At 47.1% G+C, this 27,699-nt stretch overlaps 1 protein-coding gene and 1 long non-coding RNA gene across 5 annotated transcripts; one reads left to right on the forward strand and one right to left on the reverse strand.

Annotated features, from left to right (window-relative positions):
• Positions 1-218: 218 nt before the first annotated feature.
• LOC131923122 (uncharacterized) lies at positions 219-7,308 on the reverse strand. 3 transcript variants are annotated; one of them, XR_009382526.1, is made up of 4 exons: positions 6,765-7,297; positions 5,633-5,728; positions 3,190-3,316; positions 219-1,928 (listed from the first exon to the last, which is right to left on the reverse strand). It is a non-coding gene; the product is annotated as an uncharacterized LOC131923122 (long non-coding RNA). The 3 variants fall into 3 exon arrangements; XR_009382525.1 differs by lacking the exon at positions 3,190-3,316 and having other exon boundaries at positions 6,765-7,291; XR_009382524.1 differs by lacking the exons at positions 3,190-3,316; positions 5,633-5,728 and having other exon boundaries at positions 6,765-7,308.
• Asb1 (ankyrin repeat and SOCS box containing 1) lies at positions 6,759-25,968 on the forward strand. Of its 2 annotated transcripts, XM_059278032.1 has the most exons (6): positions 6,759-7,099; positions 7,491-7,603; positions 11,424-11,565; positions 14,189-14,491; positions 21,256-21,641; positions 24,652-25,968. In XM_059278032.1, the coding sequence occupies exons 2-6, from the start codon at positions 7,555-7,557 to the stop codon at positions 24,777-24,779; spliced, it is 1,008 nt and encodes a 335-aa protein (XP_059134015.1). In that variant the 5' UTR covers positions 6,759-7,099; positions 7,491-7,554; the 3' UTR covers positions 24,780-25,968. The 2 variants fall into 2 exon arrangements, with proteins under 2 accessions (XP_059134015.1, XP_059134014.1); XM_059278031.1 differs by having other exon boundaries at positions 6,759-7,603.
• The last annotated feature ends 1,731 nt before the right edge of the window (positions 25,969-27,699 follow it).

A 27,699-nucleotide genomic window follows, 5' to 3' on the forward strand; every position in this document is an offset into this window, starting at 1 on the left:
CCTCAAGCTGGGATTTAAACTAAACAGATTTCCTATAGGAAATGCACACACAATAACACTCTGCTAAAGCTACTTTTATGGACATTTCCCCTCAGAATATTTCTCTCTGGAAAAATAAATTCACAGGATGTAATTAAAGCCATTATGTGTGTATGTTGGCTGAGCCTGTTCTAAGTACTTCACCAAACAGGCCACCAAATCAAGAAGTGAAGGCAGGCTTTGTTCCTGTCTATCAACAATGATATTTATTAATTTGCAATGCAGGGTGTTTTGAGCCTTTATGGCTTCAGAAATAGCCTTCTGCTGGTTCCCTGCCCAAGGTAGTGCCGTCGATTCTGACCCCAACATGACCTCTGCAGGAGCCTCAGCTTCCACAACACCCCCTTTGTGCTTGTGCCCTTTGGTTTGGGGCCTATGAGGAAATAAATTCTAAGTGTGAGAATAATTAACTTCTGAAAGGAAAAGTCCCCCAAAGAGTGCTTTTGGGTAACACGGCTAAGAGCAGTTACATGCTGTGACTTCTTTGCCTTCTCCTGTCTTCCAAGTCCTTTAGGGGAGCCTTTTGTATACCCTCTGTCCTGGTTGGGGGTCCAGCTGAACTTGCTCCTGATCCAGAGGGAAATCAGAGTGTTGCTTTCTGAGACAGTGTGGGCAGGCGGTGAAAAACTCTCCTTCCGTTGCTGAGTGAGGAGCTGGGTGGCCCGTTGGTGAGGCCACAGAGCAGATCCACAGTTTTTGAACTGTTGGCAAGATGGCACTTTATGGGGGCATGTGACAAAGCAAAACCACCCACTGCATGGCCAGGAAGTAAAAGAGAATGCGGAAGGTCTGGGCCCCACAATCTGATGGGACATTCCCAATCACCCCAGTTTCTGACATTAGGCTCCTCCTCCTAAGGGTCCTACCAACTTCTAATAGCCCCACAGACTGGGGGCCAGGCCTTTAATATCTGTGTCTTTTGGGAATAAACTGTACTAGGAGTCTACCCTACCCCAAGTGACTTCATTCTGAGGTTCTTCATTGGCATTTGCAAAGACCCTTTGGGTAGCTGGCTTACATTCACAGGGGCTAGTTCTCTGAGGCCACTTTTCAACACTCTACACTGGTCCACAGGTTCCAAAGGACAGTGTTCCTCGTTGTTCCCGCATTTCTGGGTACTGTTGGCTCTGGCTGTTGAGTGACATTGATCCACTTGTCCCCATAAGCCCAGGCAAGTTCCCCTGAGAGAAACACACACTCATCCCAGCAGAGGGAGAAGTGAGTGTCTGCAGGAGATAGCTTCTGGGACAGCTGTGAGGTGGGGTGATAAATGCCAGCAATCACATGGGTGGAGCAGGGCTGGGAGTCCAGGGCCCTGGGGGTCAGACGGGATACCTGGTGAACTGGAGAAAGAGCTCCTGGGATGGTGTGAGGAGGCAAAGAAGCCATGTCTGTGTGTGTACATGGGAGGTGGGGGTGGGGTGGGTAGCTGGGCTTCCCTAATGAAGGGCCTCAGATGTCTGCCTATGGGGCACAAGGCTGGCCTTCAGGGATCATTAGCAGGTTTATGAATCCAACTGATAGAAGCCATGTTTTACGGGAGGAAAATGTTACCTGGCAGTGAGGAGCACATAGTGAGGGCAGAGTCCAGGCTGCAGAGGGGCTGCAGTCCCAGCTCACCGTGGTTGTGAAACCACAGTCCTATGTTCTGGAGCCCCTCTGTCCTGAACTAACTTCCCGATCTGGGATGGGAGTCACTCTTGGATCCTCTGTGTCTGTCTGAGTTACTTCTCCTCTGGTCCTCTCCCACTTCAGGCTGAGGTTTCTTCAGCTCAAAATCTCCCACAGTTCCAGGACACAGTAGGCACCACACACAGGCAAGTGTCATCTCTGCACTCCTGTTCATGGAGCTCTTCCAGACTCCACTCAGAGGAAGCCAGGATTCTTCACTGCAGAAGAGAATTTCAGTGTGAGTCAGGATAAAGCAAACCTTGTGTTTATTTAGAAAAAGCTTTCACAAAGATCTAAGCATGGGGATTAAGAGCCGATGACTGGGATGGAGAGATGGCTGAGAGGAGAAGAGTGCTTGCTGCTCTTTCAGGGGACCTGAGTTTGGTTCCCAAGCAACTGTATCAGGTGGCTGACAAGCACCTTAACTCCGTCTCCAAGGGAACCAACACTGGAACCTCTTCTGGCTTCCTTGGGCACTGTATGTATATGGCATATACAAACAAACACACACCATCTCAAAAGGAAGGGAAACATGTAAGAGAACAACAGTCACACTCGAGTGGGCACAGGCTTCTCACGGGAGAGCTGTATTCCGTGTGTCAACTGTGGACAGATTTTGACTTTCGAAATTAAAGTGTTCAAAGGGTTTAAATATTAATTAAAAAATGTTTTAGCTAGGTGTGGTGGCTCATACCTGTGATCTCAGCACTTGAGAGACCGAGGCAGGAGATTTGCCGTGAGCCTGAGGCCATCAGAAAGAAGGGAGGGGAGAGAAGGGAAGGAGGGAGAGGTTTTGAATTGATTGATTGACTGATTTCACAAACTCCTACACTGGGGCCCAAAGCCCTGGCACCAGAAGAGCAGCTACTGGATGTCCCCCAGGAAAAGGTGAGTTCAGATCGTTTATTGGAAGCTGTATGTACAGGTGTACATTTCCTGGCCTTTGCTCATCTTTTCTATCATTTGGAACAGGGCTACAGGCAAGGGCAGAGAGAAGCTGAGAACTTTTCTCTTCCAGATTTTGCCGGTTCTTGGCCTTTCAGTAAAGCAGTGAGCAATGAGCCTCTGGTTCAGGTAGTGGAGGACCTGATCACTCAGCTGTGACACTGGCTCCAGGGCCGCCACCTTTAAAGGCAAAGAATTGCTGTGATTTGAGTACCTAGAGCTTTGAGTTTCTAGCTTTGAAAGGCTGGGACCACAAGGCTCTAGTTATCAGGGCTTGAATGCTAAGCTCTGAGGTTTGGAAGCCTGGCTTGCAAGTTTCAGGTGTGTAGGTCTGTCAGCATTGAGAGAGTTACCTCTGTTTGTGATTTTATTTGAATAGAGTAAAATGCCCCTCAGCCAAGTGTTATGACAGGAACATCCACAGGGGCTGCCCATACAGTTCTGAAATTTTCTGTATCTGTTGGTATATGGCACTCATGGAATTTTGGGTCACTACCCAAATTTGGGTTATCACCCCAATGAAGTGGCACTTACCGCCAGCTACAGTGACAGGGAGGGAACTGATGTGTGGAGGAATTGCCTCGTTTGGGATCCACCAGCAGGATGTGGACTCTGCCTCCCAGAGCTTCGCAAGTTGGCTCTGGGGCTTGGGTAGCAATGTCTATGGAGCAAGCAGGGAAAGGAGAAGACGTTTATGGGGCAAAGCTCAAATCATCTGGACTCACTGGTGAGACCTGAAGAATCTTCCTGCCTCCACCAAGGACGGAGGGTTGCAAACATGGTTCTTCAGAAGAGTGGATAAGGCTTGCTGGGAACAGGTGCCCCCCCCCCAACACTGCCCTAGGCTCAGGACCAGGAGAGATGTCCATTTCAGGCCCCCATTGATTCAGTCTACTGCCCAGTTCTCAGAGGTAGCTAGCTACAGGGCATGAGCTGTGGAGGGTCACCACACCTGATGGGGTAGGGGCAGCTTCCTACCCTATATGCAACTGGGGACTCAGCCTGGTAGCCCCATGTTCCTGCTGTGTTTTGGGAAGGCCCTCTAGCAGCCTGCAGTGGGAAAAGGCTGAGATGGGATGAGGGGCGCCTGAGCTTGAGATATCCTGGCTCCTCGCTGGATTCCTTTCTGGGTAGGTCTTCTAAGCTCAGAAAACTTGGAAGAACTGGGATTTTGTAGGGGAGAATGTATACTATTCCCTTACACTGTATGAATATATGTTGCTGTTATTGGTTTAATAAAGAAGCTGATTGACCAATAGCTGGACAGGATAAGGTTAGGCAGAGAACCAGACTAAGGACACTGGGAAGAAGAAGGGTGGAGCCAGAGGAGCCTCGAGAGATGCAGAAAGAAGCAAGATGAACGAGTCATGTTGAAAGAAGGTACCACCATGTGGCAGAAGGTAGATAAGAAATATGTGTTAATTTAAAATGTAAGAGTTATCTAGTAACAAGCCTGAGCCATCGGCCAAGCATTTATAATTAATAAGTCTCTGTGCATTTATTTTTGAAGCATTTTTGACCCAATGACAAAAACTCTGTCTACAGGGGAGATATGTGGGACTAGGTTTTCTTTGAGTAAAGGCCTGACCTAGTTAGCTGCAGGCTCTGAGGTCTTGAGTACAGCTATAACACTAATCAGGCTCCTGACCTTGGGGTCCTGACCTTGGGGGTAATGGTAGAGTGTGGGGTCAATGAGAATGGGGCCTTCTATTTGCCTTATTCCAGGTACTGAGAATGCTGCCATGTGCTTTGGGAATGGGAGACCACCTTCCCTTCATGAACCAAGGACTGCTTGTCTCTTTCCAAGAGCAGATGGCCTCTCTGGGGAAGCAGCAGAGGCAGATGAGGGGCATGAAGGTGCAGGAGTAAGGCTCTGCTCAGGCCACATCACCTACACACAAAGGCTGTGAGAAAATAGGACAGCTACCTGGGCTCCTTGTGACTAGGGAAGTGGTACAGCTGAAGTTGGCTGCATGCTTAGTCCCCAGAGCCTTTGAAAACCTGACCAGGCAAGATCCACCTAACCAAAATGTTATTTTATTTTAAAGATTTTTCATGCAATGTATTTTGATCATATTCTTTCTCCTCCCCCAACTTCCCAGATCCTCCCACTGACCCAACTTGAGATTCTTTCTCCCTCCCTTCCCCACACCTTAAACCAAAACAACAACAAAATAGTACACACACACACACACACACACACACACACACACACACACACACAAAACAAAACAAAACAAAACAAAACAAAAAACCCATACAGTCCAGAATCGCTTTAAAAAAAATTTCACTGGTCAGTGACTTTAATCCCATCACTTGGGAAGCAGAGGCAGGCTGATCTCTGTGAGTTCAAGGCCAGATTGGTCTACACAATGAGTTCCAGAACAGCCAAGGCTATATAGTGAGACCCTGTCTCGAAAAAAAACCCAAAAAAACTGATGAAATATAAAATTAGCCATTTTAACCTTTTTTAAAGTTATGACTATAAGTAAACACGATATAATCAATCCCAAACCTTTTCATCTTTCCAAACTGATATTGTTCCCATTAAAATACTAACTTCAGGGGCTGGAGAGATGAATCCGTGGAGGAGCAGAGTTCAGTTCCCAGCACCCAGCTCACCACTGCCTGTAACTCCAGCTCCAGGTTTTCTAATTCCCTGCACACACAAGATGCTCACAGCATGCACACACATACTTTAAATAAATATAAAAACAATCTTGCCAGGTATGGTGGTGCACTTTCCCAGCACCTGAGAAGCAGAGGCAGGTAGATCTCTATGAGTTCAAGGAAAGACTGGTCTACATAGTGAGTTCTAGGCCAGCCAAGAGTAAGACCCTGTCTCCACCCCTGCCCCCCAAATCTTTAAAATGTATTCACTTCCTATTTCTCCTGAGGTAGGGTAGAAAGGGAAAGTATGAGGTTGTGAGAAGGAAGAGGAGCCCCCTCACCCAGGAATTTGGTCGAAGCCTCTTACCTACAGAGAAGCAGGAATTCCGGCACAATTAACTGCTCAAGACCTTTCTCCCTCCTCAGCTATAAATCTGCAGTTTTCCAGGACTTTCATCAGAAACTTTATTTACAGGAAAAGGACATGTACAAAACTCCTTATGCAACCAGTGGCTCCTGGTTTTACCTTATCAGATTATAATTCCATCCAAGGCATGTCTGAAGCCACCCTATAATCTCATAACACACATATATGTAAGCAACCTTCTGAGATCTAAGTTGAGAGCCATCACAATGGTGTATATAGCGAGTGCTAAGATTGTGACTCCCTTGAGGAGCTACATGTGGGTGTATCTTTCTTAATATTCTCTTCCAAGTCTTGTGGTTGAAGTCTGTGTTAAAATATCTTTAATAAAACCTCAAATTTGATTTTACTAGTCCTAAAATTCTTGTCTGAGTCAAAGCCATGAATCCAGTTTGGCCTGTGTTACAGTCTCTAAGAGATAAAGGGACGTTCTCGGGCTAGGATGACAGCATGGAGTTTTATCTGTCCCCTCACCACTGACACTCCCTCTTCTGGAAACAACCTGCTATCCACTATACCATTCTATTTCTATGAAGTTGATTCCTTTAGTGACCTCCCATGAGTGGAATCATGCACGGTTTGCCCTTTATAAGTGGCTTATTTCACTGAGCATAGTGTTCTCTGGGGTTGTCCATGCTGTGACCTGGGACAGAGACTTTTTAAGGCTATATGGATGGTTGATGTGTATTTATCCATCCGTGCACATCTGGGTGGCTTGACACTTGGGGCATCCCAGCTGGAGATTTGCAGTTGTGGAGTAGAGCCATAAGGCTGGGCCACCTGGCTCTTTGCCTTGCAGCGTCATTGGTGTCACCTGTCCCGCATGCCAGCGGTGCTCTCTGCCGTTATCAAGCCCAAACACCCCTGCAGCAATCTCTTCTCTGTCCCCTCAACACCCTCAGTGCCCGTGGCTGTTCCAGGTTGCCCCAGCCAGCTCCACAGACCTGTGCAACTTAGCCAATCGGGCACGAGGATATGTTGGGTACCTATGGGTTGCTAGCTCTCAGCTCGCGTGCCATGACCACACAAAGATGCAGTCAAGTCACAGCCATCGTGTTGGGGACTGCGGCCTCACCTCCACCTCACCGGACGGCAGGGCGCAGCCTCCCCGGTTCACTGGGGTCCTTCCCCTGCAAGAGAAACTTTCCCTAAGTCGAGAAGGGGAGAATGGAAGGACCAGACGGCGTCCATGCTTAAGAGCTGTTGAGAATGTGGTGCACACGGTGTGACCGGTGTAAAATCGGGAGAGCTTGAGGAAAGCCACTCGGTCAACATGCCTTGCCAGGCTGCAAACACCGCTGGCTCCATGGAGACATTCTGGGCTGCATTCACCTAACACCACTTTACAAGTCACTGACTCAGCAGGGACCGTCTGGAGCCGCACTGCAAGGACAGGCGGCGCGGCCCCAGGTCTCTAGACGACCTCCAGCCGCTGCGGGAGGCAGTGAACAGTCTGCTTGGCCGTAGACGGCCACGCCCACGTCCCGCCTCTTCCGTGGGCGGGGACAGAACCTGCCAACCAGGAGTTCCCGAGGCATGCAAATAAGCCTCCGCCCCCAGGGGAAAGGCGTTTCCCCAGACTTCCTGCTTCCTCCGTAGACGCCACTGCATAGTTTTGCCTTCCTCACTCATCGGCGGCGCTCAAGTCCGTTAGCTAGGCCGGAAGTGGAGACCCAAGCGCCCTACCGGCAGAGCCGGAAGTGCGAAAAGGAGGCGCAAACTGGCCGGAAGCCGAGCTCCGGACACGCCCACCTGCCGGAAGCGCCGGAGGTGTATCTCTAACAGGGTTGCTCTTTGACAGGTTCGCTGCGTAGGCGGACGGACGGGCGGTGTGGTCAGCGCGGAGGCTGAGGGCCGGAGTCGGCATGGCGGAGGGCGGGAGCCCCGAAGGGAGGGCTGGCCCAGGGCCCGCAGGTAACGTGAGCGGCGTGGGGTGGTGGGGAGTGGGGGGGCGCTGCGTCTCGGGTCCAGCCAGAGTGGCCTTCGGGCGATCCGGCCCTGTGTCCTCCGTCCCCGTCGGCCAGGTCCGCGGAGCTGCACCCCGGGTCAATAAGTAGGCGTCAGGCTTCGCGGGGCCCAGGGCGCGATCCCCGCTCTCGGCCTCTCGTGGACAGCACCCCCCCCCCCGCGTTTTTTTTTTTTTTTTTCCAAGGTGGAGTTACAAGGCCAGGTGGAGTTGGCCTTGAAACTGCCACCCTGTTAGCCGATCCTAGTCTGCGATGACCCCAGCTGTGACATGGGGCACGGATCCTCTTCCAGGTCTGAGCGCACTGGTCGGGAAAGGTCCTCAGAGGTCGGCCCTCTGTAGGGCAGGCTCCTTTTCCTCATCCCGTCCGCCAGTCAGCGCATGGCCGAGATGGTGCATGGTAGCCCCTGCGCGCTCCCCCCCCCCCCCCCCCTTTAACTACCGCGCTGTCCCCAGCCAGCCTGCCAGTGACACAGCGCTGACAGCGGCGGCGCTTGACCCACCTGCAGAGAAAGGCAGATGGTCGCCACCTGGCTTAGCATCTCCACTTCGCAGTGCTGCTACTGTGAGGCTGAGAATTCCCAGGAGAAGGAATTTCTGGTACGGAGTCTCCCACTGGGGTCTTTCTGAGACTGCCATGTGTGTCGTAGGTAACTTGCTGTGCCCATCTCTGGTTTTGGAGAGGCACTTGTTTTGTTCAAGGAACTCTCTTAGGTATCCAGAATCTCAGAAGGCCACACAAATGACAAACGCTTTTGTCGTTCCTCCCTCCATCTGGTCAACAAACTTTATTGATGGTCTACTGTTGGCTTAGCTCACCTGGGACTGTCAGGATGACCTGAAAAGGCTCAAGAACTTTGGTTGGCATTGACTTTGTTCTCAGGGACAGACAAGATCTGTGAGTGGAGTCCCCTGTCATGCAGGAGTGTGAGATGGGTCAAAGGCAGTTATTTCTTAGCGTAGAGAAGGGTCCTGTGGAAAAAACAGTGGTGTTGGCCTCCTGCCCTCTCCTTTCAGTACCTGTTTTGTTAGTGTGTTTCCAGCTTGGGGTGGAGGGGAGGTCTTGAGTGCTGTCTTGGCGGTAGTTGTGTTGTTATTGGATTAGATGATCAGACAAACACCAACTCGAAGTGGCCTTTGACTCTAGAACTGGGGGAGGTTCTGAAGGTGGCTTGGCCCGGGCTGGCAGTGTTGAAGATTGTGAGCAAAGGGAGGTCCAAAGACTTGATCAAGTCCTCTGGTGCCCACTTGCTGACAGTTTTCCCACACATCTGAATCTTCCCCAACTTTGACTTTGAACTTTGATATCCATTGGTAACTGCACTGTACTTGCAATGGAGGGTCATGATTGAAGGAGGCTCTGGATAGGGCCTTAAAGAATGGTTTCTAGGCTGGGCAGTGGTGGCACATGCTTTTAATCCCAGCTCTCGGGAGGCAGAGCCAGGACGATCTCTGAGTTCGAGGTCAGCCTGGTCCACAGAGTTCCAGGACAGGCACCAAAATTACACAGAGAAACCCTGTTTCGAAAAATAAAAAATAAAACAAACAAACAAAAAGTGGTTTCTTGCCCCATTCAGTGGACTTTCAGATCCTGGAGGGCAAGGACACTTAGTCATCACCACGCTGTACCTTTAGGAAAGTCTTATATTCAGCAGAGACTCAAAGGACATTTTATTTGAATATGAAAACAACTTCAATATCTAGAAGAAGCCTGCTTTTGAAGGGACGTGCTTGGTCACATGCTAGGACACCATCACAGGGTGGGAGGCTTGTATCTCAGCAGTTAGAATTTGTGCTATTTTTATAACATCTGTTGGTGCAATTTTTTTTATAAGGCTTGTCAATCCCCTGGAGTTAAGTTTGGGCTGTGATATGAGTAAAGATGCAAGTGTTTCCAAGCAGGTGATTAATTATATAAATACTCTCCATTGACTACATCTCTCTCTCCACTTTTGATGCCTTGTTTTGTTGTTGTTTGTTTTTGTTGTTGTTTAGTTTGGTGAGAGTTTTGTTATCTAGTATGGTAGAGTTTTTTTTTTTCATGCCATCATTCTTTTGTTTGTTTGTTTGTTTTCTGTTTTTCAAAGACAGGGTTTCTTTGGCTGTCCTGGATCTCACTCTGTAGACCAGGATGGCCTTGAACTCACAGAGATCTGCCTGCCTCTGCCTCCCAAGTGCTGGGATTAAAGGTGTATGCCACTGCCCTACCCATTATTCTTACTAAAACAAAAAGCAATTTTCCCTTATGTATATCTACAATTAAATTTTGGGATATTTTTGATATATCCAGTATCAAATTTCTGAAGAGACGGGCTACACTTGATTTATAGGTAACCTTGAGAATTTCTCTAATATTGAATCTTCTCATTCTAGTACATGGTATGTTTGGTTTTTCTATTTAGTCCTCTCCATTTTTTGTTATATAGGCTGGATTTGTATTTGTGCATATATCTTTTAGTTTTTTACTTTACTGAGGTATAATTTTTTTCTGTGTGTATGTGTGCACATGTATATGTGGAGGTCAGAGGTCAACATTATTGTTATCCTCACTCTGCACCTTATTTTTGAAACAAGGTCTCTCGCTGCACATGGAGCTTACAGATTTGGATTTAGCTAGGCTGGCTGCTAGCCAGCCCAGGGATCCACAACACTGTCTCTGCCTCCCCTACCCCCAGTAGAACTATAGGCATGTGCAAATGGTCTTGGCTTTTTATACGAGTGTTGGGGATCTGAGCTTAAGAACTTGTGTTTCCATGGCAAGTACTACCAATTGAGACATCTCCCCACCCTCTTGAAGTGTAATTTTTATACAAAATGTGTACCTTTGAGATTTATTTCCTTTTCATTGCTATCCTAAAATAGGATAACTAAAGAAAAGAGACTGATTTAGTTCAGTCTTAGAGGCTGGATGTCATGGTGCAGGTTCTGATATAGGCCCCTCACCTTACCTATGGCACCTCGAGGCAGACAGCAGTGGGAGAACTGTGATCTCCAGGCTACCAGAGACTAGGTGGGACTGGTCTCAAGCTCTTATAATAACCCTCCAATAAGAACTAGCCAGGATCCCAGGAGAAATTCTTCAGTCCTGCAGGAAGATACTTTTCCCTGACCCTGTGACCTCATGTGATGCCACACTGGTTAACGGTCTCTGTTGTCTCCCAGCACTAGCATACTGGGGACCACGCCTCTAACACATGGACCTCTGTGGATACAGTAGTACTCTGCTGAATTGTTTCTTATCTAGATACCCTTATTACTATTTCTTGGAGCAGCATGGTAGGGAACTCACCTACCTTCCAGGTAATAACCCTTGTTTGGTCCTTGGCTTTTGGCTAACCAGCTGTCTTTGTAGTAAAGGAGATGGCTAGCATTCTCTTTTCTAATGCCCAAATTTAGAGGTCTTCTTACATACTTGGGATAAATTAGAGTAGTTACAGGCTAGATTTTTTTGGAGCATAATATTTTAAATTTTAATTTGGTAGTACTTTTGGATCTTCTATGTTATGAAGTACTGTGGCTCATTGTTCCATTGTTCCCTAGTCCATCACATTTTTTTCTTTTCTTTTCAGAAAAAAATTCTTATCAGGCTTGGTGTCAGAAGTGTGCCAATTTGATAAGGGGAACTTTACAGCTTGCTTCTATGAATTATTTTTTGGGTTTGAAAGTTCCTGTGTAGCCAGGCAGGAAGAGCCACTGCAGAAGGCCTCCCATTTGCTTGGCCTTGCTAACGGTTTCCCACACTGATAGGAGGCCCTCTCTTCAGTGCAGGTCCTAATCTGAAGGAGTGGCTGAGGGAGCAGTTCTGTGACCATCCCCTAGAGCACTGTGAAGATACAAGGCTCCATGATGCAGCCTATGTAGGGGACCTCCAGACCCTCAGGAACCTATTGCAAGAGGAGAGCTACCGGAGGTGAGCATCCCTGCTGGGGCTGGTACCAGGCATCGGCCTGTGGGTCTTCAGGAGGCTGACATTTGTGGTTTGGATTGCAGGTAAGACTGATGCTACAGGAGTACACCTTGATTTCAGAGGAGGAACAAAAGGAAGAATTATTGGTGGCCAGATACTGTGGCAGGGGTCCCTGGGTCCAAGTCTGGCCCTGTGATTGACCTTTGTGTTTTCTGGCAGCTTGTTCTAGCTGGGCATTAGTTTCCTCAGTGTTTTTCTTGAAGACAGTGTTAGAGATGTCAGTAGTGGCCTCGCCCCTCCAAGCCCCCCCATGGCTCTTTAAAAAACCAAAAAGATGTTTTTTATTTGAAGCAGTCTCACCATGTAGCCTTGGTTGGATCAGAACTCACTCTGTAGACCAGGCTGGTTTCAAATTCACGGAGATCTGACTGCCTCTGTCTCCTGAGTGCTAGGATTAAAGGTGTGTACCACTATACCTATTTTATTTATTTTAATTGTGTGTGTATGGGGGGTGGGTGGGTATGTACATGTAATTACAGGTGGCCACAGAGGCCTGAAGAGGTCATCGTTGGAACTGGGGATACAGGTGATTGTGAGCTACCTGATGTGGGTGCTGGGAATTGAACTCAGGTCCTCTGGGAGAGTGGCACATGCCCTTAACCATTGAGCCATCTCTCCGGCCCTTTTCCTGTGGCTCTTTATCCTGAGTAGTTCTTTTTCGACAGCCACTTTCTTGACATTCATTTGGTGTTCTTTTTCACTTCTCGGGTCTGTAGTGATCAGCCATAGGCCAGCTGACTTCCCACTATAGGGATATGGTGGCTGCCATCTCCTTTGTTTTCTTTTCCTGGCCTCTTGCCTCTTGATTACAAATCCTTCCGGTCACTGAGTCCTGGCTCTTCCTTTAGAGCAGAGAGTCTTGCTGTGTCTCCCTGTGTGGGATGCTGGGAGAGCACCCATCATTCTCTCTGGAGGTTCCTTGAGTACGTTGTGTGAATGACATCTTAACTAGATATTGAATACAACGGACACTGGCACTTTATGCTTCTGTGTTTCTACTTTGCCTTGAGGAGTGGACGCAGTTAATTGATGGAAGTCCCTGTAGGAGACCTACACTACTGCTTTTGTGTAGACAATTCCCAAGCAAAGGATTCCTAACCAGCCAGGAGTGTGTTCCTTTCTTATCCTTCTAATGTCTTAGCATTATTTCATAGAGCACTTGTCAGTATTTAAAAGCCAAAACACTAGAGGGCTAGAGAGATGACCTAGCAGTTGAGAGCACTTGTTGCTCTCACAGAGGACCCAGATTCAATTCCCAGCACTCACACTAGACATCCTCTTCTGATTTCTGCAGGCACCAAGCATGCATGTGGTACAAAGACTGTGTGCAGGCAAAACATTCATCCATGCAATAAAATGAATAAATCTAATAAAACCAAACACAGAAATTAAATTCATTTAATGTGTCAACCCTGAAAGACTTAAGTACACAGATATAGCAGTAGAATGAAAGAGTTCAGAAAAGTTCTTATTGTGCTCCCCCCTCCCTCTCCCTATCCCCTCTTCTCTCTTCTCTCTTCCCTTTTTCTCTTTTTTCCCCACTTCTTCCTCCCCACTTGGCCCTTATGTAGCTTTGTAGCCCAGGCTGGCCTTGAACTCCTGATCCTTCTGTCTCTGCCTCCAGCTCCTGAGTTCTAGATTATTGACCCATGCCACCACACTGGCTCCTTTTTTCTTAAACTCAGGGCTCATGAATGTCCTCTTCGTTTAACATATTTTCTTTTGCTGTTCGTTTCTCTGGTGGAGAGTTCTGGAGGGTTCTTGGGCTTTATTAGCCCCTATCAGTCCATGTGTGACTGGAGGAGGAACACCAGGGCTTGCTTTAGTGAGACACTGCCTATGGCACGTTCCTTAGTTTCTGCTTCGGTCAGTGGACCTGGAGGGTCAGTGGACAGTGCAGCTAGTTATATGTGGTCATACTGTCTGAGAGCTGCGTCTGGACAGTTTGGCGCCACTGCTGGCCGAGACTGCAGCCCTTGTAACCTTAATAATCTAGGCTCGAAGTTATTGTGGGTCAGGGTAGGAGGACAGAGATTACTACTACTGATTGTCTTTATCTGGAGAGGACTCCAGCCTTGGACCTTTAGAGGTGGTCACTAGTAAGAGGGTATGCATGGCCCTGCCTGTCCTGCTCGTGTCCCCGATGGATCTATATGTATTTTGTAGAGGAACATGCTTTGGAATGTGGGTTAGGACTCTAAGAACTAGAAATCTCAGTTTTAGTGCTGATTATTCTGCCGAAGCCTCTAGTTTCCTTGTCAGTGGGCCCTGGATACCTATTTTCTCTGCTCAAGTTCAGCAGGGGCAATTGTGGAAGCATTTCAGGACACAGAACACAAAGGGCTGGAAATGTAGCTCGCGGGTAGAGTATTTGCACAGCATGTACAACATCCTGGGTTTGATCCTCAGCACCATGGGAAAGAAAACAGAACACAGTGAAGGTATTCTAACCAGAGGATCGGCTCCCTAAACGGCTGTCTTTCTGGGGAGCCTCTGCCAGGGTGAGAGGAGGGGAGCAGCTCGTTGCCTAGGGTGACTCTCATAAACTCCCTGTCTTCCCGTGTAGCCGCATCAATGAGAAGTCTGTCTGGTGCTGTGGCTGGCTCCCCTGTACACCACTGAGAATTGCAGCCACTGCAGGCCACGGGAACTGTGTGGACTTCCTCATACGCAAAGGGGCCGAGGTGGACCTGGTGGATGTCAAGGGGCAGACTGCCCTGTATGTGGCTGTAGTGAATGGGCACCTGGAGAGCACCGAGATCCTTTTGGAAGCTGGCGCTGACCCCAATGGCAGCCGGCACCACCGCAGCACTCCTGTGTACCATGCCTCTCGAGTGGGTAGGGATGACATCCTGAAGGCTCTCATCAGGTCAGTACTGCCGGGTCCGCAGCCATTTCTCCATGTTCCTGTACTTGCATTTCCTGCCTTAGGAGTGTGCTTGTTAGAGGACTTGGAAGGACTACTTCATTAGTGTTCTTCATTGCTTTCTGACCCATGATGCCTTACACTTTTAACAGTGTAAACTTTCCATGTAATTTACCTTCATTTATAGCTTTAGCCATATCCCCTAAAGTTTCTTAATCTTTAAATATTAAAAATGTTATCATGTGCGTGCATGCGTGCATGTGTGTACTAGAGGTGGGCATCAGATCTCCTGGAGTTGGTACAGGCGGTGTGTGTGTAAGACATCTGATGTGGGTACTGGGAACTCAACTCTGGTCCTTCGCAAGTGCAGCAAATGCCTAACTTCTGAGTCATCTCTCTAGCCCCCAAAGCTTATTTTCTTCAATACCTGTAGTTGAGGTTGATTTCTTCTTCATTCTTAGAGGTATGGAAGAGGATTCTGTAATAAAGTGAAGTTTTTCATTATTAATGCCGCTCACACACATTGTTGCGAATGCTTGCATGGGGTGTTAGCCTAAGTTCCTCTCTTCGGGATTCCCCTTTTTTCTTTGCCATCAGATCTGCCAAAATTTAGAGAAATGTTGAAGTCTGTAATTACTGTTGTGCCTTTTGTCAGTTGCCTCTGCATTTCAATTAGGTTTGCTCTGAGTGTTGTGATTTAATTATATTAATATTACAGTTACTTTTGTTTGAACCAGCTTGTGTTCTCTCTTTTCGTATTTTCAGTAACATCTTTCTGCCATAGAGATCGTGTTCATCCGTTACTGTCGAGGCAAGCTAGTTCTAGGTTAGGCCAGTGTAGCTTAGCTAGCTAGCTGTGAGTGAGAGTGTTTTGTATAGAAAAGGAGCAAGTAAAAGTTCTGTTGTTGAAGACTGCCATCAGTGGGGTCAGATGAGTGAGCATCCGTGCCTGGTACAGAACGTGGTTTCTCAACCAGGTTCTGGAAATAGAGTCTTATATACTAATGAGCTATAAACTTGGTATGGGGGAAGATAAATGATCAAGGAGGTTTTAAATTGATAAATGATCAAGGAGGTGATAAAGTTTGGGCTTCAAAAAAATCATTTAAGGGTTTCTAGCATGACGATCTAAGCTACCTTAAATTCATGCCTTTGCATCTTAAAGAATTTAAGGCATTAATGTGGAAATGTTGTTTTGTTTTGTTTTGTTTGAGATAGGGTTTCTCTGTGTAACAGCCCTGGCTGTCTTGGAACTTACTCTGTAGACCAGGCTGGCCTCAAACTCACAAAGATTTGCCTGCCTCTGTCTCTTGAGTGCTGGGATTGAAGGCATGCATCATCACTGCCCGGCTATGTTTTTGAATTTTTTATATTTATGTGTTTGTGTGTGTACATATGCACGCTCATGCATGTTCCACAGTATGACTGTGGAGGTCAGGGGACAACTTGTGGGAGTTGGTTTTCTCTCAGTTGTTTGGGTGTGTAGAGATAATAAAAGCAATAGAGAAATTTAGAAAATATTCAGGATTAAAATGAACTGGTTCCTGTTCAGTATGTTTTTATGAGTTTCAAAGGCTGTCTTTCCTACAGCCCAATTGGTACCAGATTGTCACACCAAGATTGTAAACAATTTGGAAGACATGTTTCCCATGAAGAAGGAAGAAATAATTACTATGTGAGATGCAGATTTCCTTGTTAGTTGAAAAGTGCAGTGAATGAGGTGGATCAGTTTCCTGCTTGTAGAGTGTTCTCCTCTCTCCTAGAAAGCCTCAGAGGAAAGGTAAGGTTTTCTTTGTAGAGGAGAGGTGCCAAGAAAGGATATTGACCTTGTGTGTCCTCAGGCCTGGGCTGCCCTAAAGAAGCACTTTTGATTCCAGGTCCTTTGGACACACACCTGAAGTGCTAGAGAACCATTATGAAGCAGGACTGCTGGCTGAGACTGTTGGCCATCTGTCGTGTAGGCAGGGACAATGGTATTATTCTATCTTCTCTGGATCCTGACTATTAGGTCCCCACATGTTGAGTCCCCTCATCATTGCTTCCTATATGTTGTCATTTCCTGTTTCAAGTGAAATACTCAGGTGATGACACAGTTTGTGAGACATCACAGAACTATCAGGGGCCAGGGAGGGCGTAAGTAGACAGTTGACAGGTGTTTGCCTATTTTAGAGGATCCTACTGGGCAGGAATCTTGCAGACGTGAGTCCTGCTCTCGTTGGTCTATTACTCCCGCTTTCCTTTCTGATCCTTTGATGACAGTGGTGTCGGGATTTTCGTTGTAAAGCTGCTCCTCCCTTTGTAATTCGAATTTTGTGGGGAGACGTTTTGCCCCCATATATATGCCTTGTGCTTCATCTCAAATTTTTATTTATGTTAGTGTAGACGTAGGGTTTTTTTACCTTGTTCAGGGGGAGTTACAATCCATCATTGTTGCTTACTTTGATGATCACATTAAGGTTACTGGTGGTTTAAGCCAGCTCTGTGTTCTTTTGACATGTCCTTACTGTTTTGTGAGCAGTTCCTTACGTTCTTACATAACAGGATAGTCTAAGCTCAGGTAGACTTTCCTGAGTCGGTCCTGGAGTAAGTCCTCCCAGAGTCCAGTCTTCTTTCAGTGAAGAAACAAAGATCTAAGCTGGGCAGAGTAGCACATGTCTGTAACCTAGCTGTTTGAAAGCTTTGCCATCAGACTGTAACATAATGAGACTCTGTCTCAAAAGAAAAGAAAAGAAACCAAGATCTGAAGTACTTTCGGGAGTGTGTTCTACTCTGGAAGCATTGTTCCATCCCTGGAGCTGGGGGCGCGTGTCCATATCACATTTCTGTTCCCGTTATACAGTGACTGGAGTTAATCTGCATCTCTTACTGCCTCCCCTCCCTCCTCCTTGCCCCATTTGGGCTCCACTGTCTTATGCCAAGCCCCTGTCCTTAGCAGGTACCTTCCTCACTTTGTCAGGACTCTGCCCCCTGAGCCAGATTGCCCTCCTTGTTGTAGCTGGCTGACCCCTGGTTAGAGTAAAAGAGATAGGTAGTTTGTACTTGACCTCAGACAACTCTAAATGCCATACATGTATTTGGGTGTCTGTGGAGCATACCGAGGGCAGGCGAAAAAGACTGGCTGTGGGTCCTTCAGCATCTGCACCTGGTGAGAGATAGTCCTCCCACCTGGACTGTCCTTGGGAGTCAGGAATGGTCAGCTCTAGGAATCACTTTCTGACTGCTGTGCCCCTGCCTCCTGGGCAGGGCTGCATGACGCTGCCCTGCCGGCAAGCCATGCTTCTTGTCGTAGGTCCTTAGGTCCTTGCAATTGAATCTGATGCTGGGAGTATCCCTGCCATTCCCTGAGCCGGAATGTTAGACTGTCGGAAAAGAGGACTCATCATGTTGGGGAGCACAGCATGGCTGACCAGCTGTGGATGCACTTGGGTTTGTTGGTTCCTCTTTGCTCTTAGGTTTCAGTGGTTGCTTCACCATGTGAAGTGTTTACATGGCTCCAACTGTGGTCTGTACAAAAGGTATATTGAAAAGGTCTAGCCTCTAACCTTGTCTCGTTGTCCTGATCTGTCCCTCCCCTCCAGGTAAGCAGTTAGGTCTATGATCTGTCCTTCACTATTACAAATGAGTAAATGCATGTGTGTGGCTGAGTAGTTTATGTTTACACATGGCAAACCTGTAAAATAAGTATATACGACACATGTTCTTATCTCACCTTTCTCACATATTCATGTGCTGTGGAGGACATTCCAGAGAAGTATAGAGCAGTATTCCTCCTTCCTTCCCTTCATAGCTTCTCAGTTCTGCTTCTTAGGGGTAAACCAGCCAGTCCCTGTTGGTGGTTTCCTGGCTGAGCTGGTAGGAACAATGCCTTAATGAATTGCCTTGTGCACACATCTTAGCTTTGCAAGTGTGTCTTGGGAACAAGTCCCAAGAAGTGTGACGGATGAGTTCAAGGGTAAATGCATGTGTAATTTTGATAGAATTGCCAAATTTCTCTCCACAGGGATTGCTTCATTTCAGTTGCCATAGCAGTGAGTGATAGTTTTGTTTCTATTACAGCACAGCCAGTCAACATTGGGAGCTTTCCAACCCTACAGGCACGAAGTAGAATCTTAGGGTACTTTACAATTCAACAACATTTTATTTATCCGTGTGTGTGTGTGTGTGTGTGTGTGTGTGTGTGTGTGTGTGTGTGGTGTGTGTGTGTGTGTGTGTGTGTGTGTGTGTGAGAGAGAGAGAGAGAGAGAGAGAGAGAGAGAGAGAGAGAGAGAGAGATGGGCACTTCATGGCATGGGTGTGGAAGTCAGAGGACAACTTACAGAAGTTGGTTCTTTCCTTCTGGAGTGTGGGTATCAGGGATTGAACTCAGACCATCAGTCTTGACAACAAGGGACTTTACCCACTGAACCATTTCACCAGCCCCAGGTGGCAAATTTGACCTAAATAATGGCTCCTAGTTTCCATATGGTTTTATAGTTATGTAGCACGAATTGCTAGAAAGTCTTGTTAATAAAATCAAACCTGAAGCCAGGTATTGGGGTGAACGCTGGAGATCAGAGAAGCAGAACAAGCCACAGCCACCTCACCTTGACAGTTCCTCAGCCGATCCTATTTCCTCAGACTGGAAGCCTCTGAGTCCTCATCCAGAATCAATCTCAGCTGAACTGCTGCTCAAAAGCCTAAAAGCTTAACCAGCCAAAAGCTTCTAGTTTCTGGTCTTCACGCCTTACATACCTTTCTGCTTTCTGCCATCACTTCCTGGGCTTAAAGGCTCACTTCTTGGGATTAAAGGCTCACTTCTTGGGATTAAAGGTGTGAGTGCCACCATTTTCTAGCCTCTGTATCTAGTGGCTGTTCTGTTCTCTGAGCCCAGATAAGTTTATTAGGGTGCACAATATTTTGGGGAACACAATACCACCACATAGTTACTTGTAAATTCTGATCTATTTGGAATTAATCTTGTGTGCACTGTGATAAATGGACTTAACTTTATTTTTTCCCGTATGGATTTCCAATTGTCCTAGGGGAAAAAGTACGAAAAAGTTCCCCCTTCCCCCTTAAGATATTTCCTTACTGTGCATACTGAGTTTCTGCTTGCAGTTGGGTCTGTTGTGAGATGTTTTGTGTGTTTGCATGGTCTGCTGGCTCGTCCACATGCTCCTGCTACATAGTTTTACAGATCTTTATACCAAGCCCTTCTTATGGTGGGGCTGTTTCCTCTGTGTTGTTGCTTTGCTTTTCAATCTTGTTTCATCTTCCAGATGAACTTTAGAACCGACGTATATAGTTCCAGGGTCCTCTGTAGTTAGCTTCAGTAGTTCAAGAACAGTGTTTTCATTCATAAAATCGACTTAGGGAAAAGTCATGTTATTCTGAGCTTCTTTTAGTGTTTGATGTGACTTTCCATTTTCTTAGGTCTTCTCTTGTAACTCTGAGTTGTTACTTTTATGCTGTATAGATCATTTTAAGAATTATTTTGCTGCCATAAGGGCTATTGCTCTTCTACCTAATCTTTAAACTGGGCTTTTGTGTGTGTGTGTATATGTATGTTATACGTGTGTGTGTGTGTGTGTGTGTGTGTGTGTGTGTGTGTGTGTATGAAGGCTGTCATTTCACAGTCTGCTGCTTTAGTGAATTATCTTATTGCTTGTTGTTTATTCATTCCTTGTAGGCCTTTTTGGATTTTGGAATCCTTTCCTCTGAGCATAGAAAATGGCTCATGTCTTCTTTCCAGTCCTGTTTCTCTGACTGCCTCCCTTTGCCAGTTACACTCCTGTTTGCAGCATCAGTGTCAAGAGGCCAGCAGGTGGAGGGTCTGTGTTGTGCTTCCCTTGGAGCAAGGGGCACCTCTAGTCCTTCCTTGTGAAATAAGATGATGGTTTCTGGCTTGAGAAAATGTATTTTATCATTTTTAAGGAAATAGCTGTCACTTTCTGTTTCATAGAGTATTTCAAATCATGCATAACAGTTGACTTTTGCCCTTTTTGCATTATTAGTGATAATCAGTATTTTTCTTTTAGATTCATTAATACAATATATTATAATATTATAATAATGGAATTTCTAATATTGGAATTGGTTTTGAATTCTTAGGGTAATCCCTATGAGTTTTTGGTACACTGCTTTCTAAATATATGTTCTGATTTTCTTTGTTATAATAATTTTTTGCTTATTGAAGATTTTGAAATTGAGTTGGGTTATTGTATTAGTTTTACAATGCATTTGAAAGTTTTTCTTCTCTTACCTCTGAAATTGTAGTCTTGGAATTACTTTATTTTTAAAGATCTGAAAGACTTCCCTTTGGAATTTGTGTGCACGAATGGATTCCATGTTTTACTTGTTGCCTTCTCTTGCAGGAAGTACTGATACTTCAGTCATCTTGGGTATCTCAGGGAGATTAGTTTCCTATCCTTCTTAATACCAAACTCTGAGATCTTGGTACTTCTGCATGTAGTCTCGGCGCACAGACAACTTAAAATACAACTCTTCTGTAGGTGTGTGTAACTGCTGGAATCTCTTGTCTAGGCAGTAAGGACAGGAAAGTGACTGTGCATGTTCACTATAGGCTGAGTTTTTCCCTCAGTACTTTTGACTTGTAGTTAGTTGAGTCTTTGGGTACAGTGCCTGCAGATAGAGAGGGCTGGCAGTGTTTGTGACCTGTGCAGTCTCCAGAGGCTCCCCTTGTGACTGTTGAATGCCTTCCTTGGGGTGCTGGACATTCTTTGTGGTCTGAGTTTGACTTATTATGACTTATTTTTCTCTTCCTGTAGGTATGGGGCGGATGTTGATGTCAACCATCACCTGACTCCTGACACCCGGCCCCCTTTCTCAAGGCGGCTTACTTCCTTGGTGGTCTGCCCTCTGTACATCAGTGCTGCCTACCATAACCTTCAGTGCTTCCGGCTCCTCCTGCAGGCTGGGGCAAATCCTGACTTCAATTGCAATGGCCCTGTCAACACACAGGAATTCTACAGGGGCTCCCCTGGGTGTGTGATGGATGCTGTCCTGCGCCATGGTTGTGAGGCGGCCTTCGTGAGCCTGCTGGTAGAGTTTGGAGCCAACCTGAACCTGGTGAAGTGGGAATCACTGGGCCCAGAGGCAAGAGGCAGAAGGAAGATGGACCCTGAGGCCCTGCAAGTCTTTAAAGAGGCCAGAAGTAAGTGGCCTGAGCTCAGTGCTGTCCTGTGGTCTGGAGTTGATTGAACCAGTGAGATGTAATAGTAACTAAAACGAAAACAGGGCCCGGAGGAGCGGCTCAGCTGGTAAGAGCGCTGGCCCAGGCTCACAGCTGTCCATGGCTCCAGTTCAGGAGGCCCTCCTCTGGCTTCTGCGGGCACTGCATGTGTGGTGGCCGGACATACGTGCATGCAGAACCCCCGTACACATGAGAATAAATAAGTACATCTTAAATAACAAAACAACAACCCCTCCCAAAGGAATTCCAGCCAAGCACTTGATGAGAGCCCTCGGTCAGGACCAGTAGTTCTCCAGAGGACAGCCTTGGGTGTTTCGCCCTCCTCCCTCCTCCCTCCTCCCTCCTCCCTCCCCAGGGCTGGGATTACAGTGTGGGCCACTCCTCTCCGTTTCTTTGGGAGAGTGAGTCCCTGTGCTATCACGGCAGGCACTTAACCCTAAACTCTCCCCAGCCCTGGATGGTTATTTTGACATTCCTAAACTCCTGAAGCTGATAACCAAAGATCCACAGAAGTAGATGTTTGCTTTCAGAGTTCTTAGAATTATATTCTCTAACTTTTTTGCTCTGATTTTTGACCCCATTCTTAGCTAATGGTTTCTTTTTCACATTTTTTCCTTTTTATTTTTTTCCCCTTAATTTCTTAGATCATTGTACCAAGTGATGGGTTTCATGTCATTTTCTTTAAAAATATTTTTAATGTATCTATTTATATGTGTGTGAGAGAAGCATGCACATGCCATAGCATGCGTGTAGAAGGCAGAGGACAACTTACAGGAGTCTATTCTTTCTTTCTGCCACATGGATCCAACGGGTTGGTAAGTGTGGAAGTAGCATTCTTCCCTCCGAGCCCTCTGGTTGGCCCATCACGGTGTTTTCACTCATGGGTCATTATGTTTCTTTCTTGCTCATCTTTGCCTGTCACTTGTCGCCAGGCCGGGGGTAGCTCAGCAGGAATGCAGCCACATTTGCCTTCTCTGCCCTTCTTACCCCTGCCTTTCTCTTCACGTGTATTTTTCTCTTTTTAAGATTTATTTATTTATTATGTAAACAGTGTTCTGCCTGCCTGTATGCCTGCGCACCAAAAGAGGGCACAAGATCTCATTATAGATGGTTGTGAGCCACCATGTGGGTGCTGGGAATTGAACTCCAGTCCTCTGGAAGAGAGCCAGTGCTCTTAACCACTGAGCCATCCCTCTAGCCCCTCTTCACATGTGTTTTAATGAAGTTATAAGCTCATTTTCCAGAGCCCTTTCTTTTTCAGTTCCACTCAAGTAGCCTTAGAGCGAGTTGTGTGGTAATCCGTTTTTGTTAAAATGAAATCTGGAGTTTGCTTATTTGTGTAGTGGGATTTGCCAAGGAATTGCTAAGTCAGTGTCAGGAGAGTTGGAACTTTACCTGTGCTTGCATTTGCTGTCAGTACCCTCTCTGGAATTCAGAAATCAACCTGTGTGTCTGTCCATTTCCTGCCGTCTTGTCAGAGGACATCTGAACGGATTGTCCTTGCTCCCTTCTTTCCCGAAGAACATTGATATCAGTGTGTTTTTGTCGTCTATACCCATGCCAGTTCACGGAAACGTGTTCTTGGTCAGCCTTTCTCCAAGTTGCAGGCTGACGGCCGGGTGGGAAGCAGACTGAAAGAATGAAGCTGCTTGTGTCCACAGCTTTTATTGTCACCGTCTTCTCCTCCTGAAGCAGGGGTTTGGCTGTGTCTCTGAACTGGAGCAGGACTGTCAGCCTAGTCCCTGAATTCAAGTCCTGCACACTTGGTGTTCCCAGGCCTCCTTGCCCCTGCTGGGACAGAGCAAGAGTGCAGGTCATTTGCTCTCATCTGTGGGCTCTCCTGTGGGCAGGTTAGATGGAACAGATGGCAAGGCCTCCTTGCCTCCGGGGCTCCTTGGCTCTGAGATTAGGAAGTTGTGTCCACTGTAGTCGGTCAGCTTTGGGCCTTTAGAACTAGGCTGGAATAACCCTTTCCCTTCACACTCTTCAGGTATTCCCAGGACCTTTAGAACTAGGCTGGAATAACCTTTCCCTTCACACTCTCCAGGTATTCCCAGGACCTTTAGAACTAGGCTGGAGTAACCCTTTCCCTTCACACTCTCCAGGTATTCCCAGGACCTCTAGAACTAGGCTGGAATAACCCTTTCCCTTCACACTCTTCAGGTATTCCCAGGACCTTTAGAACTAGGCTGGAATAACCTTTCCCTTCACACTCTCCAGGTATTCCCAGGACCTTTAGAACTAGGCTGGAATAACCTTTCCCTTCACACTCTCCAGGTATTCCCAGGACCTTTAGAACTAGGCTGGAGTAACCCTTTCCCTTCACACTCTCCAGGTATTCCCAGGACCTCTAGAACTAGGCTGGAGTAACCCTTTCCCTTCACACTCTCCAGGTATTCCCAGGACCTCTAGAACTAGGCTGGAGTAACCCTTTCCCTTCACACTCTCCAGGTATTCCCAGGACCTTTAGAACTAGGCTGGAGTAACCTTTCCCTTCACACTCTTCAGGTATTCCCAGGACCTTTAGAACTAGGCTGGAATAACCCTTTCCCTTCACACTCTCCAGGTATTCCCAGGACCTTTAGAACTAGGCTGGAGTAACCCTTTCCCTTCACACTCTCCAGGTATTCCCAGGACCTTTAGAACTAGGCTGGAGTAACCCTTTCCCTTCACACTTTCCAGGTATTCCCAGGACCTTTAGAACTAGGCTGGAATAACCCTTTCCCTTCACACTCTCCAGGTATTCCCAGGACCTTTAGAACTAGGCTGGAGTAACCCTTTCCCTTCACACTCTCCAGGTATTCCCAGGACCTTTAGAACTAGGCTGGAGTAACCTTTCCCTTCACACTCTTCAGGTATTCCCAGGACCTTTAGAACTAGGCTGGAATAACCCTTTCCCTTCACACTCTCCAGGTATTCCCAGGACCTTTAGAACTAGGCTGGAATAACCCTTTCCCTTCACACTCTCCAGGTATTCCCAGGACCTTGCTGAGTTTGTGCCGTGTGGCTGTACGAAGAGCTCTTGGCAAATACCGACTGCATCTGGTTCCCTCGCTGCCGCTGCCAGACCCTATAAAGAAGTTTCTGCTTTATGAGTAGGATTCAGATGCAGTGTTGGCTGCAGTGAGGACGCCGATCATCTGCGGTGAAGTTGACACAGACTCCTGCATCCTGTGAACTGGGTCCTGCGCTGCCGGCTTGTTCCCTGGCTGTCCATGAAGATGAAACGTTGGATTGTAGTTCCGTCTCCGGTGCTTGGGCCATCGAACACTCCTTGAGTCATCGACAACCGAGAGGCGCATACAAACTTACTTTTGTTCTTCAGTATCTCTGTTTTGGATTTGTACTGTTATATGTTAGGAAATGGGCTGTGAAATGTGTGCAGTGTGGGGTGAGCTTGCAAGCCTCGTGGTAGCCCTGGTGGGGAAAGCTTGTATTTTCCAGAGTTATGCTTCTATTTATGTTCCTACTTTGCAATTTGATTGTTCTCTTAAGTTCTAATATCCAAACAAGAAGTTGTGGTAAGAAAACATGCAGGGAGCAGAGATGCAGTTCCTGCACTTGCTAGTCTGTTTTCCTGCCCGCGTTTGTCTGTCTGTGCTGTCAGGTGCATAGCCCTTCTTGCCGCTGCCACACCCTCTCAGGAGTATCTTCCTCCAAGATGGTTTCTTGTCTGCAGACACTGCCTCCAGGGAGGTCCCCGCACAGCCTCTGCCGTGTAGCACCTGTCCTGGAAGGGTTTTCTGATGGATGTCTCACCCTGGGGATCTTCAGACCGTGATTCCCTTTAGGAGACCCACCTGGAACTAGCTGGGAAGCGACCGCCCACATTCAGACCAGGGATCATCCCAATAGCACTCACTGCCAGTCCTCCCAGGATAAGATGACACCGGGGTGCTCCATGCGGAAAGTGGGAACTGTGTCGGCCACCTGGGTGGCTCCAGGCTCCAGCTGCTTGGTGCCCACCAGGCTGTTCCTCCCTCTTTCTGGTCCAGTGCCTTTGTGGGCACTCCTAGAGCTCTTTCCCCGTCTTGCCCAGGCTTGTTGGTGAGCGAGAGAGATGAGCTTGTTGCAGATGTGAGGGTCATGTGCAGGTAGGTCAGGAACTATGCATTACCTTGAGCATCCTCAGGTTGCTCCTGTTTTGGTAAAGTTGTATTTTGTCATTTTGAGCCTCTTAGGACTGTTGTATGGATCTGTGCTGATTGTAGACTTGAGAATATTTAGGCACAAGCAGATGTTAAATCTGTTTAGATTTTGGCCGTAAAAGAAATCTAACTTGTAATGATACTTTACTGTTGTACCATTGTGTGGTTTAGCTGACCAGACGGGCAGTGATGGTCTTTGTATTTTGTAGATGGATTTCCAAAGCCCGTCCTAGTGTCTCAGAATGGCCCTGTGCAGCAGCAGCAGCACCAAGCCGATCCAAATGCACTACATGGAGTTCTAGTGGGCCTTGCCCAGCCCTGGCCAGTGAGTACTGTCTCTGGGGAGAGAGTGAGCTGGGCCAGCGCCTGCTCCTCCCCAGCCTTCCCCAGCTGTTCTGTAGGTGGCCCAGGCCTCAGCTCTTCCCTGGACCATGAGTAGCTTCTCCTGTGCTAGGCTTTTCAGAATCTCAGCACTGTGAGGTTCTGCTGCTTGTTCAAAACTTCCAGCAGGTGAATCTGAATGTGAAAAGGCATTGGTGCTGACTGAGGGTGTTCTTGCTTGTTTCCAGTAGCACTGTGAAAGCGCCACGTTTGGTTGTTACCAAGGATGAGGTACAGGGTAGGAAAGAGCAGCACTATTGCCGTGAGCAGCTCCAGTTCATGAGAGGCACCATGGGAAGTTGATGTGGCCTTGGTGAGGACTGCCGCTTTACCCGGCAGACTTGAGCTATGGGTACCTGTGTCCTCCCTAGCATGCAAATGTGGCAGACCTGATGAAACTACTGCCTTCTGGTTGAGCCAGCCCCGGCAGAGGAGCTCAGTGGCCCAGAGGGAAGGAACCTGAAGGCTGTCCCTCTCATCCGAGGGGTGTCTGTGTGATGGTGGCTATTCCTGGGGTGGCCTCTTGATTTAAACAGAGCCTTGTGCCTTGAGTTGGCCAGGCTGGAGTTTAGCTAGTGCTGATGCCTCAGAATTTGGTGTGCTTTTAGACATATTTCCAGAAATCTACCATTGTCATACATTTTGTAGCTATTTTACACTTGTGATGTTTGCTTGATTTATTTATTTATTTATTTATTTATTTATTTATTTATTTATTTATTTATTCATTCATTCATTCATACTCTTCTTCCATAAAAGGGCTTAGGTGGAGATTCTTTTTTTTTTTCTTAAAAGATTTATTTATTTATTATGTATACAGTGTTCTGTCTGCACACCAGAAGAGGTCACCAGATCCCATTATAGATGGTTGTGAGCCACCATGTGGTTGCTGGGGATTGAACTCAGGACCTCTGGAAGAGCAGCCAGTGCTCTTAACCTTTGATCCATCTCTCCAGCCTCCTCTTGTTTTGTTTTGATATTAGGTAAATTTAGACAAAAATGCTTGTTAGGTAGGTAATTAGCAATTTTCAAATGTTGACCATTTCTGTTGTTGGGCTTAAGGACCATCAGTTTTAGAGTTTTCCCTCTGCTCTTTTGTGCATGATTTTTCAATATAAAATTTTTTCTGAAAGAAAAAGTAATGAGTATGGTTCTGAGCAGAGGAAAACATGCCTGAGAGCTACTCTGCCCTGCCCTGCCCTGCCCTGCCCTGCCCTGCCCTGTCTCAGCCAGTTCCTGACGCTGTGCAGGCCCCACTGCAGACAGGAGGACCTTCCTGCTGTGCCGTTCAGTGGACTCTGGTGAGGTCCTGTGAAAGTTGACACAGGCGAGGACTTTGGAAGTGTACTTACAGTGGTGACAGTGCTGAGGGCCGGAGGTCTGGAGATGCAGAGCTGACCTCTGGTGAGGCCCACAGCTCTCATCTGAGGAGAGCTGTGCAGGGGGGGGAGGATAAGGACAGCATGTAATACTCGAGGAAATCACATTTC

This window comes from Peromyscus eremicus, chromosome 13 (genome assembly GCF_949786415.1).
Source record: "Peromyscus eremicus chromosome 13, PerEre_H2_v1, whole genome shotgun sequence".
NCBI classification, from domain to species: Eukaryota; Metazoa; Chordata; class Mammalia; order Rodentia; family Cricetidae; genus Peromyscus; species Peromyscus eremicus.

Coding starts and splice junctions, on each gene's coding strand:
- Asb1 (XM_059278031.1), top strand. CDS start 7,555: ATGGCGGAGGGCGGGAGCCCCGAAGGGAGGGCTGGCCCAGGGCCCGCA. Junction 14,492..21,255: donor ATCCTGAAGGCTCTCATCAG/GTCAGTACTGCC, acceptor CTCTTCCTGTAG/GTATGGGGCGGATGTTGATG. Junction 21,642..24,651: donor AGTCTTTAAAGAGGCCAGAA/GTAAGTGGCCTG, acceptor CACACTCTCCAG/GTATTCCCAGGACCTTGCTG.